The sequence below is a fragment of the Montipora foliosa genome, chromosome 12 (genome assembly GCF_036669935.1).
Source record: "Montipora foliosa isolate CH-2021 chromosome 12, ASM3666993v2, whole genome shotgun sequence".
Classification (NCBI taxonomy): Eukaryota; Metazoa; Cnidaria; class Anthozoa; order Scleractinia; family Acroporidae; genus Montipora; species Montipora foliosa.
In genome coordinates, this window is record NC_090880.1 from 19478065 (window position 1) to 19498064 (window position 20000).

At 38.4% G+C, this 20000-nt stretch overlaps 2 protein-coding genes across 5 annotated transcripts in view; both read right to left on the minus strand.

Moving 5' to 3' along the window:
- Positions 1 to 3045: 3045 nt before the first annotated feature.
- LOC137979720 (centrosomal protein of 170 kDa protein B-like) lies at positions 3046 to 6302 on the minus strand. The gene is made up of 3 exons (XM_068827042.1): positions 5937 to 6302; positions 4132 to 4221; positions 3046 to 3454 (listed from the first exon to the last, which is right to left on the minus strand). The coding sequence occupies exons 1-3, from the start codon at positions 6048 to 6050 to the stop codon at positions 3368 to 3370; spliced, it is 291 nt and encodes a 96-aa protein (XP_068683143.1). The 5' UTR covers positions 6051 to 6302; the 3' UTR covers positions 3046 to 3367.
- Positions 6303 to 8616: 2314 nt separating this feature from the next.
- The window catches only part of LOC137979578 (uncharacterized), a 21166-nt gene continuing 9782 nt past the window's right edge, over positions 8617 to 20000 (minus strand). The window contains exons 1-3 of one of the 4 annotated variants that reach the window (XM_068826871.1): positions 18069 to 18281; positions 16613 to 16733; positions 8617 to 11200 (exon numbers count right to left, since the gene is read on the minus strand). In XM_068826871.1, the coding sequence (XP_068682972.1) occupies positions 10687 to 11200; positions 16613 to 16656 (558 nt within the window). In that variant the 5' untranslated portion in view covers positions 16657 to 16733; positions 18069 to 18281 and the 3' untranslated portion in view covers positions 8617 to 10686. Of the gene's footprint in view, positions 11201 to 16612; positions 16812 to 17052; positions 17303 to 18068; positions 18282 to 20000 lie in introns of those variants that run through there. The other 3 variants (XM_068826869.1, XM_068826870.1, XM_068826868.1) reach the window with 3 other exon arrangements.

A 20000-nucleotide genomic window follows, 5' to 3' on the forward strand; every position in this document is an offset into this window, starting at 1 on the left:
AAAAATACATGTAAGAAACAAAATAATTTGACATGACCTGAATTTCAATTACTAAACCTCACAACTGTCAATCACACTTTGCATGAAGAAATATTAGCTGACCTCTTTCAACAAAGTCAAATAAGGCAAATCAAAACTGAATTTGTTGAGACTTCTAGATGCTGATGACTCTTTCTCAAATAAAATCAGAAAGCCAAAAATGAAAAATTAATTCACCAAAATAATCTTCTCATGAAAAAAAAGAAATCCACTCTTCCATCAACTGTCACAAAACCACAAGACATGATCATATATTCTCTGCTTCCAAATCAAACAAAGAAATTTAAATTTCTTACTCTTTCATATCTATGCTAATCACATGTTCAAGCTTTCATCATTGGCCAGCCAGGTTTAAAACACTCTGACAATATAAATAAGGGCAAGCAACATTAATTATGTGGGTTTAAACATGTCACCTAGGCTGAGATGTTTTTTCTAGGGAAAAAAATTAAAAGGTTTCTATGCTCTGATTTAAATACTTTTGTTGGATTGAGTCTGGCAGGAGGAACCAGTCATTCATGCTGTTTTAGATTCACATCACCTGCTTTGTTATCAAAATAGCACCTGTTCTTGGGGACCATGCTTCTTCACTAAACTGACTGATATAAACAAATCCCACAAGGCATTTCATGTAGCTTGAAATTGAATAGATTATTCTAATAATACTAAATTATAACTCACACAAAATGTATTATCATAATGATCAAAGCACATACTTGTGAGTGTTAAATAAACTTAAAGGTCATGTTTTAAAACCATAAATTAAAAAAAAAATAAAAAATTATTGCCTTTAAACTTTGAGAGAAAATTTTTAACTACAGCTAGGGTTGATAACATGATTTCAAGGAGAATGTACTTTTAAAGTCATTATGTTTATAATTCTCTTTCACCGACAAACATGACTGTGTATTTCTTTTATAATTTCACCATTTAAAATTGAAATGCTACTTTTTTACCAAAAAAGTTTCATTTAGCACTGTAAAGAAATATACATGTATCAACATTTTCAAATAAACAATTCAAAAATTTTATTTTACAATCAAAATACATTTTTGATTGTAAGTTGCCCCCAAAGGCTATCTGTAAAATATAACTTAAATGTAAAGTCTTAGTCAGAGCAGATGCAATGGTTGACATTAGATCCAATAGAGGTTGCAGCAGACTAACTAGTACTAGGCACCTGAAACTGGTATTTTTTTCAAAATATTGTGAAGGTGGCAGCGGCGGCAATGATGCCTCATCTGAAGGAAAGTTTAACCCTTTGACATCCAAACCGGCCAAAACCGGCCAGACTTAGTATTTTACTCGTCTAACGCCAGACGATTTACTCGTCAATGGGGAACCCCTGGGAGTCAATGGGTTAATAGTTTATCTTTAAACCAATATTACATGTATATGCATGTAGCAAAATAAATTCCCATTTTGCTGACCTACAGATAATGGCTACAATGAAATATCTTCAGTTCAACTGTATGAGAGAGAAAACAAGAATATTTCTACCTTCTCGTGGACATGTACAACTGACAGGCAATAAGGACATAAAATCATGCCAAGATGAGAGCAGATGTAAATCCTGTGATCAACATGGCAAACAGTAGTTCTGAAAATGGTGTCAGAAAACAGAAGATGTGTACTCTCCTCTTCAGTTTTATCTTGCATTTTTCATGGATGCCATTTTGAGAAAATTTATATCTTGCAGAGATAGATGAATGAGAATTTCACGTTGGGACTTTAAAATCACAAATAGGTATTCAATTTCAAACAAAGGGATAACATGCTTGGCCAGGTCTGAAGTGAATAACATATGTCGACCTATAATTTGCATACTTAACTATATGCTTAAAATGTAATCCTGGTAAATTGCCAGACACGATGAATTAACCAATCAAAGCTTTTTATCTTTTGAAAAGGTAACAACAAATTATTCTTTTCAATTCTCATCAAATCTGCCAGGTGTAACTCTATTTTGTTTCTAATTCCATGGTTGCTTCGCTAGTTGCTTCATTTAAATCAATAAGTAGATTTTGGCATTCTGACTTGAAAATAAGGAACTACACTGGCACTGCTACTTAAAAACAGCCAGTCTTAAAAATTACTGATGTCAAAATATATTCCTATTTCAAAAGATGAAATTGACAATATACAGGCAACATACTTGTATTTCTAAGATTTAGATCATTCTGGTAACTACACAATCAATTGTACAGTATGTAATTTCAACCATGAAAGGAAGAGATCATGAAAACGTTTCATGTAAAAGATGCAAGCACTAAATGTTTAAATAGAAAGCAAGTTGCTTGGCAAATTAATGGGTGAAAGGATAATTGAAAATCACAGTCCCAGGCAAGAATAGAACCTACATGTACGACCTGTCCAAGATTGTAGATTGAAGGTGGTTAATATCTACATACAGTATGTCCCAAAGGTCTGCCGGGCACACAAAGCTCCCCAGGAGTTCTAGTAGCTCAATGGGTAAAGCACCTGCACCTGGGGGCAGGGGGGGGGGGGGGGGGGTCATTGCATGTTTGAATCCTGCCTAGGACTCTGATTTTCAGTTGTCCAGTCGCCTGTTGCCAAGCAACTTGCTTTCTATAAATTTTCCAAGGGGGCCAACAGTAACACCTTTCCATCATTGATGAAAATTAATGTTTAAATCTTCATGCACATAAACTTTACAAGTCATTGATCCTCAAACCAACTAATTCATTTAGCCATAATATTATTGTCTGAAAAAACACCTAGTTCAAATTTCTCTTTTTGATTTATTTCTAGAGGAAGGCTGTGATCAATTGTTACAAAGATGGGTTGGTTAATTAATAACATTGATAACCGAGAATGCCTGTTTTATGAGTCAATGAGTCACAGAGTCATGAGCCAAAGCCCTCGTTTCAGAGATTTAAGGCCTAAGCACTCTCTGAAATTTTAGCTTTCATTTTATGGTTTAGGGTAACTGCACTTAAACTCATTGACTCATTGATTCATAAAATACTTAATACTCTTGATAACCAGACCCCAATTGTTCAAAAGATGCCACAGTGGATAGCTCTTATAATCCACCGAATAAATCACTATCCATTGGATAGTGCAATTGGTTTCGCTATGACTTGTCCACTGGATAGTGATTTATCCAGGGGATAGAGCTATCTGTCATTTGAACAACTGGCCCCAGATGATGCATTTATCGAGCATTGATTGGTTTATCCATCATGGTATGTGAGCTACTCATATCCAACGTGCACTCGTGGAATAATTTATTATTATTATTATTATTATTATTATTATTATTATTATTATTATTATTATTATTATTATTACATTCAACTCATTTTCAAAGGATATCATATCCAAATCGGACGTTGTCCCTCAGTTGCAACTTAACTGGCTGCTTTTTAACTCTCACTTCATTCACAAAGGTCTGAAAGTCAACAATAATAATGTTATCACATGAATTTGCAGTCCTTTTCTCATGACCACTGACAACAAAATGAGTCTTAAAAATGACAGCTCTAGGAGACTGAAGTTCACATCATTCTCTTCTAATAAAAACAACAGTATTCCAAGGTCCTTTGTGACAACACTTCAATATTCAGAAACTCTGAGGAATGGAATGTCAAAGGACCAAAACACTTCTTGCAAAGAGTAAGGGATACTGGACATAAGTGAAGTCATTGTGTGGTAATCTAGACTTTTAAAGTGGTATCTTATCCAGATGCTTCACAATACATCGATGCTAGTATTAATTGTAAAGCATGAAGCTTGAAGCACCATGCACAGATTCAAGTAACAATACATGTACATGACAAAGAAAGGTTCCACCTTGGTTCCCAGCCAGGTAATTGAGATAAAACATGAAAATCATTTGTTTAATGTTAGGGAGCTTTAGCAAGGAAGACAACGACAGCTTTGAGAATGCCATGTAAATACACCTCTAATATTAAAATTAAATTGATCATCTCATCTTCATTATAGCAGTCATCATTGCCGTGCTCCAACCAAGGTAGCCTATGCCAAGATTTCCAGTATATTGATCCTATCCAGAAATAATACTACTGAACAACCATAAGAGGAGAGCAAGGTGAAACTGTCACTTACACCATTCAGAGTTCCAAGATCATGTAATTTATATTCTTGGGTCTCTTCATTGACAGAGATCACAGCATGCTGTTTATCCACACTTCTTGACTATCACATCAAAGTAGAACAACAAGTATAAAGTTAAGAGCAATTTTTTGTCTAGAGATACTGTAAAACGAAAATAACTACTATGGTTGCTGGCGGCCAAGATGGTGCTTCTTTATATTCAGAGCTTGGAATAAAGACCTCTGGATGACCATTAGAGTCTATGGATTATGGACATTCTGTATTATTTTATTTAGGATGCACCAGTACACAGTATGCCTGGGGAGCGGGGAGGGGAGAATACCTCCTATCGATGGGCTAATGGCTAACTGCTGCTGGATTGTGTCACATGGCACTATTAGGGAATTTAAGATCTACGACCGCGACGGTCGATGAAAGCGTCACCTCAAAATATAACTTGGCTCTACCATAAGTCTTTTCGCGATTATTAAGTCTAGTTCACGTCGTAAACTGTGGGCAAAGTATCCTAAAAATAAATCGGTACGAGCCGTTTCAAATTTAAAATAGAGAATGAAGGATTCTGTTGCATGCTTACGTTGTCGTCAAAACTTCAAATTTGGTGATTTCACGTCGTTGTTATGCATAGGACCGCAAACATACTTGGTAAAATCTGTGCTGCACGTGCAGCACGATTGTTTATGCTCATTTAACCAATGATATTATTGCTTTGTGGCGTTGTTGTAGTCGTGGCCGTCGTCATTTCTTAAATTCCCAATTAAGTGTCAAATGGACCAAAATACACAGCTCTTAAATGCAATTTGCACTGATTCTAAAGGCAACAATGTTCCAGATTCTAATCGCTCTTGGAATGTATGCTGATAGAATAAAACAAACAACATGCAAGTGTCTATTTTGCACCATCAAGAATAAGATCAAGGGATTGTCCAACATTATAAATTCACTCAATAGTTGCAAATTACATTGCAGGAAAAAGTGGTTGCCATAATGGCTACTACCATAAACTGCCACTTAACCTTGTGAATACTTCAAAGATGACCTGAAATCGTTGTCTTGAAGCTAACAAAAAATCTTCAGACCTTTCTACAAGCCAAGATCTCTGGGCACGAACTGTTGTAGTGGTTAATTGGTGTGATGTTTTTAATAAACACGGGGATGTTTCCCAGAGACCTTCCCAGACACACAGTTGATTGTTATCAGTGTTTGGTTGTGCACGAAACTGATCTTCTTGGCTTTTCCTTGCTCAATAATTTTACAAAGGGCTTTCACTCCATCAATTTGGCTGGAAATCGGGCGTCACTTGAGGTAAACTGCGCTGAGTTGTTGAAAACACAAGTATTTCAACACATGCACGTCCTCCGAAGGGTGAGATCCAGATTAAAAGCCCATACATTTATTTGGCGCTATGATGTGGAAAAACTAATATATGTTGCTACACGACGTTAAGCGTTCATAAATAAGCAATCTAGTTCGCATTTTATTTGTCCGTGACGCCTTCTGCATTAATTAGCTTACACTTAAGCTTAAAAATGTGGGAAGAAAAACACTTTTCAGGGTCAAAACTATCAAGATAGATCTTCAAAAATATGTGTTAAAAAATTTAAAACATTCCACATCAATCCACCAAAAATATTACTGAGAAATAGAACTAATAACCTCAAAACGTCGATAAATTGTACTGAGCGCCGAGATTGGGAAAATTTTGGAAGTTCTTTTTACACTTGTGACGTGAATTCAGTTCATCAAGCGCTCTGCAACGAACGATTCCGATTTAGGTAATAAGCTCAATTTAATCCTACCTTAAGTGTTAAATCCATGTCATCTTCTCTACCCACAAAGAAGTTAGGTTCGCAAAGCTTGTGATAAACGCCATCTGGGCTCAAAAGAGCCCACGAATCGCCGGCTGCCTTCATGGGTTTTAAGCAAATGAAGCGGTAGCTATGGCGTTGAAAATTAACCCAGATTTCTTGTCAGAACAGTTCTTCTCGGAGAAAAGACACCTCTGGAATGCGAGTCCATTTTCCCCTCACGGTGTTAAATTTTTACCTTTTAAAGGGTGCAAGGTCCTGTACCTTACTGGTGGAAAAATTACAGTGGCTAATATAAAGCCCTCCATTTCATTGAGGAAGAATTTTCGCCGAAAAAAAATGCACTCCGCTGCGTGCGACACCGCTGCAGATTCAGAAACTGTCGGCTCAAAAAAAAACCACGCAAGCGTACACGCGCGTAGTCTCGCGCGGTTCTTTTTGTCGCAATGTTTTGTATTGTTTTTTTTTTCCAAATCACGTACTCTTCGTACACGAAAACCAATTCAGTTTGATCAATCTGTTTGAGTTTCTTTTTCGCTAATTTTCTTTTTTTTCCTCTGTAAAGCTAAAACGACTACTAAGTATGAAGTATAAGTTTTTGTTGCGAGCCTGAAGGCCCATAAGGCCGGCGCTTATCTCCGGTTTCCGTAGCATGAAGCGAATAGGAGTATTTATGCTCCCTCCTGGATGGGATTGCTAGTCCATATCGCAGGGTTACCCCCAGCATTACGCCGGTACCCATTTATACACCTGGGTGGAGAGAAGCACCGTGAGAGTAAAGTGTCTTGCCCAAGAATACAACACAATGTCCCCGGTCAGGCCCCGAACCCGGACAACTCGATCCGGAGTCGAGCACACTAACCATGCATGAGGCCACCGCGCCTCCCACATGAAGTATAAAATAGTGATTTATTTTTCGGGTTTTACTTTGGACTTGGCGTTTCGTATGCTACAACATACAACATCTTCCGACAGAAATGACGGTTGATCTGAAAATCTATGTTGTAGCATACGAAACGTCAAGTCCAAAGTAAAATGCGTTTTATCATTATGTTTGTAGCCGCTGTTTGTTTTATGTTTTTCATTAAGTTGAAATGACCAAAGTGACAAGAATATTTATGATGTTAGTAGTTTACATTATATTTTCAATGGCAAACTTTCTTCTTGGCCCACAACTAGTTCGGAAAACTGTGTTGACACATATCCAATCTTATAAGCTGCGCTGCTAACAGAGGCCTTTCATCCTTGTTTCTCGCTTATTTTGTCAGTAAATGTGGATTATATTGGTTCTGTTTTAGCTTTCTTCTTTGTGCGGCCGAGGAAAGAACATGGTTTCTCTCGTGGAACGAACACAAATCAACAAAGTAAATGCTTGATCCGGACGGGACGGCGACATTTGTATGTCATGTTTTGACAGCTACACTGTCATGCAAGGAAGCTTCAATGTTACTCAACCAGTAATACACGTTCGTTTGTCTCCACTAGTCTGTCCTCATCTTAGGTATCTTTTTATGACTACAATAGATGCGAACGCCTTGCATTATTGACCGCTGTGAAGTGCGAAAGTAGATAATACCCTGTGAGCGGAGTTTTCAAGTTCGGTCATTTGTTTAGCAACTAATAAAGTCTATCAATAATATCTGCAATCACCTTGTTGCCAACAAGGTCATCAAAATGATACCATAAAAAATTACGCCAGACAAGGGGAGACATGCATAAAACTGTGACGTTATTTGTCTATTTTCATAGGTACGATGTCTTTCATACAATAGACGAGTTCACGCTCTTGATTGCACCATGGGTAATCAGGGCAACATGTCGGGAAACTCAAAGGTTTGTGCGGAAATTCGAAACAAAATATATTGTACATGACTCTACTTTATAGACTTTCGCCTCCATAAACCAAACAAATAAGTTCATGTTCACAACTGAGATGAACTAGACTTAGTATCCGTTCTTTGGAATTACTAAATATTGCTTTTTTTGTCTCCATACATTCTCTATAATTTTGTGCCTTTTGAATTACAGGACTGAAATGTATAGCAGAAACTCTTTTTAATAAAATAATTTCTACAATAGCCATTCTCTCAAAATTTATTCTGCCCCACCTTTGAGCGCATATCTTCCGTTTTGGAAAATAAAAAACCCAAAATTGCATATCATGAATACTTTTCATCGTTTTGAACTTCCTTACAAACCTTTGAATTTCTCTCCATCTTGCCCTGATTACCCATGATGCACTCAAGAATAAGTAAGCTCTCACGTTGATTGTCACTTTTTACCAATAGATACCATGCGCACGGCAAGGAACAGATACTAAAGAGGCGGCTTTCCTTTCATGATCTGTATAACACTGCTGCAAGGTTTGGTGGATTTCGCTATGATAATCCGGCTTTCAATTCTCAATCGATAGAAGGTGCCGTCGTGGAAGAAATCCCGTTAACTTTCCCTGGTTTAGAGAGACATTTCTCTTCTTCGACCTATAAGCACTTAATGGTTATTTGAAAGTTTCTCCCTTTCTGTCCAACCTGCTGTGAATGAAAGCAATTCTATTTCTAAGGCATCGTGGCCGATCATCTCGCCCGAATTTCGCGCAACCTCAACGTTAAAGAACCCTCTTCGGGTACCATTTTGTTGACAAGCTAAAAATAATAAATAACAATTCAAAGAGTAGCATTTAAGGTCACACTTTAATTATTTATCCTTACTTTAACACCAAGCACCCAAATACAAAGTTGCCATTTTTCTTCAAAGGTAACCATACCGAGCGGGTTTCTTGTTATCAGAGATATTGCACCCTTGCTCGCTCGCTCAATCAATCAATCAATCAATGAATCAATCAATCAAACTAACACGCGAGTCTCAAAAATCTAATGGAGAATTATCTTTCTTTACCATCACTATTCTTAGTAATATCTCGAGACGAAGCAATAGAGACCATCGAGCACACATGAATCTGCCTACCGCGAGGACACACGCAGACTATTTCCTAGTTATTGACCAAGTTTCTCTCGATTAATTTGCCGAAAATTTGTTTGAAAGGTATCGTCAACATATATCTCATCGGCAAAAGCAGAATCTGTGATACTGCGTTCCTACCTGAACAAAATCTTATCCCAGTAACTTCAGGGAGTAGTTGAAAATAATATTAAACGCCATTACTACGTCACAAAAATAGCCTGCGTAGCTGGTTCGATATATTAGGGACCTTTATATCGGAGGACGAGTACGACTAAGATTACTTTACGATTACGACTTTTCCGTACTGAGCATGCGCATAAGGTTTGGAGGCCGACATTTTTGGAAGTGCGCATGCTCAGAACGGAAAACTCGTAGTCGCAGTCGTACTCGTCCTCCGATCTAAAGGTCCCTAATTTATCGCGGCATTATTCAAACATGCGTTTTGATTTGGCCTCTTGTGGGCAGTGAGTGCCATGGTGACGCGTAGTTTGTTGAGTCTTAGCGGCTTCGCGACCGCTCACTCTCCCGGCTAAAAACAAAACGTTTACTCGCGCGTGTTGAAATAATCCCGCGATAAGATACCCCGCCAGCTATGAACACAGATGAATAACATTAATTATTAAATTCTCAAGCTCGGCTAATGCATTTCGCGTGCTCTGATTGGTTCACTCAATCTCGGTTATCAGCTCCTATACCTTAGTTTGACCTAATATGGTAAATGATTGCGCTAAGCGTTGCTAAGCTAAAAACGTTTTCGCCGGAAAGCGAAATTTCTCTCTGAATAAATCGAAAAATAAGAAAAACTTTTTTTTTGTAGAAATTTGGATCAATTCCGACGTTTAGAAGTACGCGAAAAGGCAAGAAATGTTTTTGTGATGAGCCTACGTTTGTCTGACCACAAGGTATTACACAACATCGCATCTTCATAAAGTTCTTTCGATTTTGGTCGGATTTTCTCTCTTTTTTCGCTCGTATTTCGTACTTCCAAATTTTTGGAGTTTAAGGAATTTAATAAAACAATTATTCCATTCGCGCTTGTTGGATATGAGACTAGTTAAAGCCAACTCGGCGCGCCATCTGATATTCAACGCGCGCTTATGGAATAATTGTTAATTGTTAAATAACATCCACCGAAGACACCTTTCACTTTGCGCTGAAACTAAATGAAGCAAACTAATCTATTACTTAAAATAGGGTTGCGATGAAAACAAAGATAGGATTATGACAAGAATTTTTTGCTTAATGCTACCGTCCATACCCGCTAGGCCAACCAAACAGTTTGTCAAAATTCCCAATGTTTAAAAGTACTTTAACAGAAGCCTTGCTAGTCCGAACCTAGACGAAAAAACTGCTGCCATGTTCATGTCCTAAACTGATCCTGCATAAATTTAACTTTATTCTTTGCATAAATTATCCTTTATTTTTCTTCATGAAAAGATGTTCTCTGATCTCGTTTGCACAAACTAAGAAAAACAAACCCAGAACGTTAACACAAGGCAACAGCACACACAGGAAATAATTTAAAACGCCAGCACCAGTTCATAACCAATTAACTTTATCACTCAACATTCTTAACCAGCTATCAATTTTTTTTACGCACAAGCAAAGCGTCCACTCTCGTCTTTATTGCAAATAAAATCTTGCAATGTTTTGTTTTCCTCCACTGATCTTAACACGAAATGGCCCAAAACGCCCAACAGCCACCTGCAGGCTCAAAATACTGAGTTCCTCATCAAGGACAGAACATCATCAAAACGGCGACACAAAAGGTATCTCACGACTAGATTTCAACTTTAGCTGAGTCAGTTGCACCATTTAAACAGTTCGAGGCAGCCGGATAAACAAGTTCTTGCTCCATTGTGCTTCCCAAATCAACCGTTAATGTCATTCTTGATTCGTCATAAAACGCGCTACTCGTCTTTCTCCGTGGTCGCTTTTCTCGTAGTTTCGCGCCTTCTACGATATATTGTCCACTGAGTGAACTATATCTTGTGGTAATTTTCTTTGGGTCGACGCCTTCTGGTATAGGAATAGCTCTTGAAAATTTCGCTCCTTCAACCCCTCTGTCTACGCTAGCTGTGCGCTTTCCTTGTAGCAGAACATGTTCCCCTTCAACGCACCATTTCATGTCCTGTGGGCGATAGGCACCAATATCTAGGCAAGCAATGCGTACAAGTTCCTCAGCCCTTTGGTCGGAAACACTGCCATTGCCTTCGCCCACCGAAAAGAAATCAGGCGAGAATCCGGGCGAGGAGAGAAGATCGGATAGGATTCGCTTTCCATCAGTTGAGAGGCTGAAACAAAGTTGAAAACGAAGTTGGTTATGTCGGTTAATAAATGAAATGATTGACAATGTCTCGAAAAAAATAACATGGGGCAAACAATTCGCAAAATATAAAAACGGTATGAGGATTTCGTTCGCCATCACCCTTCTAGCAGAGCCTTTCTTTTGCTTGCTCGATTTTGGCGTTCTCGAGAAAGGCTCTGCTTGAATCGAATAAGATCTTTATTGAATATGTGCTGCATGATGCCAGGATACAGTCTCGAACCCAAGCCTAATATGCCAGATCTCGCCGCAATCTTGTTTTTTCATGGTACAGCGGGCTCAATTATAACCATCGGTTTTGTCACTAAACGGACGCTCGCACTGGAAAAGCTGGTTTGACGAGAGAAAACAAGTTTGACTAGTCCAGAGGTTCCGGCTGCGGCGGCTTCAAAGAGTTGACGCGATTCGGACAGAGCCTACTTTTCTCCTCCTCAGTAAAGAAAAAGACAAAAGGAGGCTCTGCTCGCAGGGTGGTTCGCCATGTGCCAATACAACAAACGCTATATTTTCCCTCGACAATGACGTAATCTCAATCCAAACAGAACCCAGTGATACAGTAGCTTGATCTTTTCGCGTGTGGATTATACAGTACAATACATACAATATGATCAGTTAGGCAATGATCGAAAAGAAAAGTAACTGATAATTTGGCCAATCAGGGTAGACGCAGATAATCAAGTGAGCTGCATTCAGTGCGGGAAAACGACATATATAAAACGGCGATGCCCGGTGCAAGGTGAAGCATCCGAACAATTATGAGAATCAATGATGAAATGGTATATGAAATGAATCATATATGAACTGCGGATATGAAATCAAGTGAAGCTATGATCTTCGCAGTTATGAGCGCAATTTTTGCAATTGCGTAGAGAAGCCTGAAAAATTCAGGACTTCAACGGTTGCGCTCATAACTGCGAAGATCATAGCTTCACTTGATTTCATATCCGCAGTTCATATATGATTCATTTCATATACCATTTCATCATTGATTCATTCCTCACGGGACGATTAGAACCCACAAATGACCAGCTCCCAACGTCAGTGGCTTCATAGCTCAGTTGGTTAGAGCGTCGCACCGGAATCGCGAGGTCACGGGTTCAAACCCCGTTGAAGTCCTGAATTTTTCAGGCTTCTCTACGCAATTGCAAAAATTGCGCTCATAACTGCGAAGATCATAGCTTCACTTGATTTCATATCCGCAGTTCATATACGATTCATTTCGTATACCATTTCATCATTGATTCATTCCTCACGGGACGATTAGAACCCACAAATGACCAGCTCCCAACGTCAGTGGCTTCATAGCTCAGTTGGTTAGAGCGTCGCACCGGAATCGCGAGGTCACGGGTTCAAACCCCGTTGAAGTCCTGAATTTTTCAGGCTTCTCTACGCAATTGCAAAAATTGCGCTCATAACTGCGAAGATCATAGCTTCACTTAATTATGAGAATGTCGATAATTTCAGTCATAGGAGCATAGCAGGGGCCGGTTCCTGAAATGTGTATAATAACTCTATTTCAGGGATAAATGCTTATTATTCCAGGAATATCTTTATCCCCAGAATAAATTCTCTTCTGTTAGAATAGCAAATTTAGTATAGGTAATCACATGATTTCGAGTGCAATTTGGAATAAATAAGCACGAGTAAAATTTTTCAAAGACGACAAAAATTTCCCATCTATTTTGTCCAAGATTGTAGCTTGTCAATGTCCTTGTCTGATCAAATCGAGAGGGTTCAGAAGCGAGATTTAAGGATCATATACCCAGAAGCATCATATAGGAACGCGCTAGAAGATGCACATTTGACAACGCTTTTCGATAGGCGAGAAGAGTTACACTTAACTCTATTCATTCAAATCAAAGAGAATGGTGATCAGTATAAATTGGCTACAATTGTAGCCCGCTCTCTGCGCGCAAAAATACTTCTCAATACAGCTTAAGACACGGAAGCAAGCGAATGTTTGCTATACCTTCTATTAAAACTAAAAGGTTTCAAAATTCTTTTATAATGCTTCGCAGCAAAATAAATAACTTCTTACATTCAGAATTTTTAATTTTACACAATATTGTACTCTATACAGTATATTATATTTATGTTACATGATGTATTTTTTAACACAAGTAATTCAGCCAATAGCTGTCAGTCGTGATTTTAAAAAACGATTTGATTGATTTATTGATTGGTTACCGAGGCTAACATTTTTTATCTCCTATACTACGACTGGTTTCAAACGAAAAGTGGCAGTAAAAACACAAGCAATCAAGAAATCATTTAGTTTAGAATGGTGAAATCGTAAATGGTTTGAACCCAGGAGTCATATCATAAATAAGTAAAGTACAATCGTCCGGCTGAGTGCAGTCCTGAGAGGGACTGTTTGAGATGACATTGACTGACGTTTCGACAACCTGAGCGGAAGTCATCTTCAGAGTCCGCTCAGGTTGTCGAATCGTCAGTCAATGTCATCTCAAACAGTCCTTCTCAGGACTACACTCACCCGGACGATCGTACTTTACTTAATTACGTTATACTGATGTATTTTGCTATTTGTTGTTTGGTATCTTAATTTTTTCCAGGGGGGCATCGATTTCCAGGTCTCCGTTTTCCGCACACCCTTTTAAGATCGACGACTTTAAGGCGAACTTGAAACTGGGCGTCAAACTGAAAGTAGTATTTTGATCGGTTTCGGTTCATTTTTCAACTTGACTATACCTGTTAAGTCACCTCGGATTTCGGTTAAGATTTAAGTAAATTTAGCTTAAAGGTAATAGGTAGTGGCGGACGATTGCTGTACAACATTTATGTTCTCGAATGCCAGGGCTTTCGGTGCGGAAATCCATGGCTCATGGTTTCCGCGTTCATTGTTAGCTTCACTTTGTTAGCTTGCATTTTGCACTTCAATTTGTTCGCAAGCCCGCGCAACTCACTGAAGAAGAGAAAGCTTTCTACAAGGAGAAAAAATAAGAAATACGAGACCAATACCCTGATAATTTGCAGCGAACATGTAATCGTTTGTTCAAAAAAATGTTACCGCGGTAAGAGAGAAATAAACTTCAAAAAGGTTCTGTTTCCCAACCATTATACCATACAATAATATAACCCCTAATTTTCCCTTTGTAATGTTGCTTGAGAGCGAGGCTATTGAGTCTAATTAGCACATAAACAAAAGAATATTTTTTTGGCCGCCATTTATGCATTCGGTTTCTACTGATTTTTTACACCCCCATATTTATTCAACACTCATCTGGATGGCAAAGAATGAGGGAATACTCCGAATAGGGATGGTACAGTGGTTGCACTCGCCTTCGAGAGGTTTTTTTTCCCGGGTATTCCGGTTTTCCTTGCTCCTCAAAAAAAACCAACCTACCATTTGATATGAGCATAAACACCCCGCATAAATGGTAGAAAATCTACGTTCACGGCTTTCTCAAGCCGCGGCTTATCCTGGCCTGGGAGTTTATACTCGTATAAATAGTTGCTTTCGCGTATTATGTATGCCGCGGCCTGAGTAATCCGCGGCTTATTTTCTCTCGTATAAACGGCCCAATTGTCAGCAATTTGTGCCCCACTGCTAAATACAGAGTTCAACAAACAAAGCCGGTTCATTATTATCATAAAACACCTTAAGTGTGAGAACTGTTGACTTTTTGAAACGCAAGTAAAAGGCAAATCAAGGACCAAGAGAACATTCCAGAAAAAAGTATCAATAAATAGTACCATTGAAATGGCAACGACCTGATAATGATCAAATCTCTTAATATAGCTACTTTTTGAAATCAAACCCGGCTACTGGGTCGATTCTTTAGTCCACCAAGAACTCAAAGGGAAGTTGCTTTCAATAGAGAAACAGGCATGGAGAAAGTAAATGAACACATAAATGAATCCTAACATTTAGGATCGAGATCAACTTCTGACTGGAGTAGCAGAAACCGATCATTATTTGGCCAATATGAAAACACAGCTCATCCACAGAACGTCTATGAAATTATAGTACATGGGCTGCTGTTTCACACTACACATAAAAAAAGAACAGACTAGTTTTTGAATACGAATAACAACCACAGACACACTGAAAAACTTATCATAAATAGTCTTTTGTGCAGACAAACATGACAAAACTGCCAAGATCAGTAGGCGATGGAGTTTCCGTTAAAGAGCACAATAGATACCTGTTAGGATAAGTGCAATGGACGGTCTTCATCTTCTCTACGGATTTATTAAATTTTAAGACACGAGTTTTCTGCTCTAGCTACTCTGCCGAAACATCATATATCAACGATTTTTCATTTTTGGATACCATATATGCACAGACCCTTACATGTGTATAATTTACGAGGTCAACGTAACCTTTCAGAAATATAATGAGGGACACCAATAGAAACTTCGCGAGAAAGGGATAATAATATGGAAAAGGGAACAAAAACTCCAGGAAATGAGTCCATATATAGCAGCCTGCGAACGCAGGAAATACGTCTGGGCTCGCTGTGTATTAAAGTCCATAGTAGACCACCTGAAGGATATATATGTCTCACCGCATTTGCAAGGGCACTTCCAGCCCACCCAGTAAATTTTGCCGCAAAAATGAGATACTAATTAACTTAAGCTTTAAATTCTTAGCAAGATAGAATTTCGTCATTTTCAGCTCTTTAAAAAGGCAAAAAACCCAATAAAACGGGCAACACAATCGCGGGGACTTTGGAAGAGGGATCACCAAAAGTACTTCATTTCAAATGTTGATAAATTCTTCCAGCTTTAGCTAGCTAATTGCTAGAAAAATTAAGGTTAAGCAAGGTCGAAACTGACCGAGCGTGCTGTCGCCGAGTGGGCAAATATTAACCAACTTTTTGCTTTGATTTTACATTCACTGATAAGTTTTTCGGTTTAAGCCTTAACAAAAGAAACTCAAATTTCCTCTTAGGACATATAGAAATATAAAACTAGTTTCTACCATCAATACTCGAGCTCAATTTGGAATATCGGTCATTCGTCCAAAAGAGAAGTCATTGTCGAAATGATACCTAGCAATTAGGTTTCCGGTTAATGCGCTGATGCGCGTCTTTGCTTTGTCTTGAAAATAATATTGTTGCCGGGGTTTAATCGGTCAACGACGACCACAGCTGAGCCGAGCGTTGTTTCCCAGCTAGATAACTGAAAACAAAAGCTTTTGCACACAATGTCTCTACAAAATCGCATGTTTACACTAGAATTTGGAGCGAAATTTTTCAACAAAAAAACCACGGTTAAGCAGGTAATCTGTCCTATCGAACACTTTGTACAACATGTCGGGATTAGCCACGAAGCCCTTAAAAGTACAACGAACTGCAATAACGTGATGATTGTAAGAATAGGATATTGTTCTAAACGGAAGAATAAGACTGCAAACCTTGTTTTTACGTCCTCAAAGTGATTCGTCATTCGTTCCTCCATAGAGCCACGCAGCCAGAATTTATCCGCCGCAAAACCACATGATGTTCACAGTTGAATAAGCAGGCTTTGAAATGGACCTACATTACACGGTCAAGTTACGTGAGATCTCATGGAACTTCACCGCTACAGACAGCTAAATTATCTGCAAAAAACGCCTAAAATATCGCTAATGAGGGTAAAACAATTGTAATGCCTTTTCTTCAACCGACGCTGACCTTGAGGTGCTTTTAAATGAAGGAAAATTGGGATGTATTATTCCAGATGAGACCACAAATACCCGATCAAAGAAACTAATTTATGTAAAATGTCTCCCATGGTTAAAAGTGTGCGCTCCTATCCATTGCCCTCCAAAAAGGGATTCTCAAACTAATTTTGCTCAATTTAACATGCACTTACCAAGACGCCAGCGAGAATTCTTTCAACCGTGTGAATTGTTGAAGAGTAACCTGTTTACAAGGTTTACCTTTGTCATCTTATTTATAAAGCCGTCTTTCTAGAATGTTCCACTGGCCAAACAAAGGTCCACGAAAATAGAGTTTCTTGAATACGTTATCTCGTTTTTGATAACTTTTGCGTTAGAAATAGGACAAGTGTTGTATTTTAGCATACAGCAAACATTTATGTTACAAAAGCGAACGTTCCAGAAAAAAAAAAGGAACAAGGAACAACAAGGGTAAAAATAGGATTGGACGAGAATTGTTTAGTCATTGATCCACCTGGTTCCAACATCAATCATTGTGTCAAAAAATAAAAATAACGAAATAAAATACCAGTTTCTTAGTGGAGATTTTAATTGAAATACTCCAGCTCTTACTTCTATCTATTCATTCATTCTTCGCTAAAAGGTCCTGAAGAAAAAAAATGCTCTTTTATTGAAAATACTACCGTTTCGCTTGCCCCGAGCGTAATGGGCGGTGCAAAATTTAAGTAGTGACAACATTAGAAAGCTTTTGATTGGAAAGTGCTTTCCGTTTCGCAAGTCGGTATTTCATCCCATTCAAAGGAAAGCAACAATAGAAGAAATTAAATAATCAATAGTTTAGTCTAATAACAACTCCACTGCTTTCGGCTTCTCCCGGAAAATTTTGCATCCCATTTCAAATTTAGAACATCTCCAACTTCCGCAAAAGGAAGTCAGTGATATATCTCTTCTAATTGGATCTATCGTGTTCGCTGTGAACCAAGGCTTTTCCCAGCGCTTTTAACTGATTATTCTGTCGATAATAGGCTGTAACGGGGTAGACAACTTAAGAGAAAGTACTATGACACTTTTATATACTGTACAAAGAAACAATTGCCACACTGCCTGGATTAAGATATTGGACTCCACAAAGTAAGGTTACATAAATATCTCCTAGCATATCGATAACAGAACTTCCTAAAAAAACGAAGCAAAAGATTTAATTTCTAACCTTTCATTGCCTTAAGGGCAGTTTTCTAATTGTCGGCATCATCTCCGTTTCTAAATGCCACATTTCCGACCCTCCACTTCCATCTCACGACAATTAATGAAAAATATTGTTGAAACGGGTAACACCAGCATCACCTTGCCAATAAATCCAAATATCTTCAAGGCAACAAGAGATGAGCCAAGAGTTTGAACAAATATTGAAGTGAAGCGCAACCTTTGTACAAATGCTAATTTTGTATAAAGTGAGTTGATATTTTGAAGATTCGTTTAGATTAATTTGCATTGAATAGTTTATCGAAGGTCAATATCGGGGACAAAGCGAGAGAAACTGATTGCGTCAAAAGAGACAATCAATCGAAACACAACTTTGCGAGTTCTACGACCTCTAATTTTACAACAATGAATTCTTAGAGATAAATCACCACATTATTTGCCCTTTAATCTAAAACTGTTCGCGTGGAGAGAAAAAAAAGGTGATAACATTTGTTTCGCAGCACTTAATCGCTTTTAAGTGCATGAGTGACAAGCAAAGAGCTCATTTAAAGTGAAAAAATGCACCGTTAGCCACAGGTTTACAGACTTTATCGCTCATCGACCGCGGCTTAGGAAAATAATGCGTGCACTGAAAGATTAAGTCTACCGGTGTAAGAAACCGTTCCGGTAAAAGATCCGGGGTAGACTCGAGTTTGCTTTGTTCTTCAAACAGCGGAGAGACAAGAGAAAACCGGAATGACTAGCGCCGATGCAAAAATTCTCTTCGGTATTATGCAAACATCACACATGAGGCAAAGATAAGAAAAAAAAAACATCTGTAAATCTGCATCCGAGACGGAGCATCGAAAAAGAATCGTTCGTCCGGTGAACAACCGTTGAGACTGCACGTGTGTACCCGTGGGGCATCTTATCTGCCAAGCCGGGACATCCCACCCGCGTCGAAAAATCAGGCGTCTGAAACATGGTTTATTATGACTGTAACGGTTTCATCTTTTTAACACCTTCGAGGTCAAAGAAAATACTGATAGAAATCAAAGTGAATTTAACCCAGGTTTCAATCTCATGTGTGACTTACAATATACAATCCCAATATCAAATACCAGCTGCCGATGACCAAGGGGCGCAAACTTTCGAAAGTGCTATTTACTCTTTTGATAAATTTGTTGTTTTTGTGATGGCAGGAACAAAGCGAATATCGCATAACCAAATATCGACGTCTAAAAAGAGAACAAGGATTGTTCCTGCAAAGCAGATAAACGATAGAAGTTACGATTGGCTAACTGCGGAAGTGGCGCAAGATTTCTCGTCCACTCACATAGCGAAGGCCATAGTTACCATAACAACCACCTTAGACGAGAACGTCGGGAAGAAGAGACTTGCGTATTTTTTTGTTCCTTGGAAAAAAAAACTTCTTCTTCTATCATATATAAGGAGCATGCGTGAATACGGATGGCGTTTTGGCAAAATATATCTCTATTACACCGAAAATCATAATTCAATGAGCATATACCGAGGAAAGAAAAAAAAAACACGTTTATACAGCGCGGTCAGCTGTCAAAATTATCCTTAAAATTACCAGGATAATTGCCTGAAGATCACCAGAGCAAAGATATGTTAATGTCAACAATTGGGACCAACGCTTTAGAATATGCTAGAAACATGACGACGATTTTTAAATAGGAGCCAAATTTACGAAGCCAAACTCTGTACAAAAAAACGCAAGAAGATTTTTCAGTTTCCCAAGTCTGTGCGCGTACGCGCAACCAAGAATGAGTTCCTAAATACAGGGTTTCTTAATTTTTTTGCGCTTGTACCTTAAGGGTTCGTAATGCGTGGGTTTCGTATCCCTTACTGCATATACAGTACTGCGCCACCGGCTAAAAGATGCGAGATAAAGACAAACTGTCTAATGATGCGGATCATTTTAGTTAAACTTCCA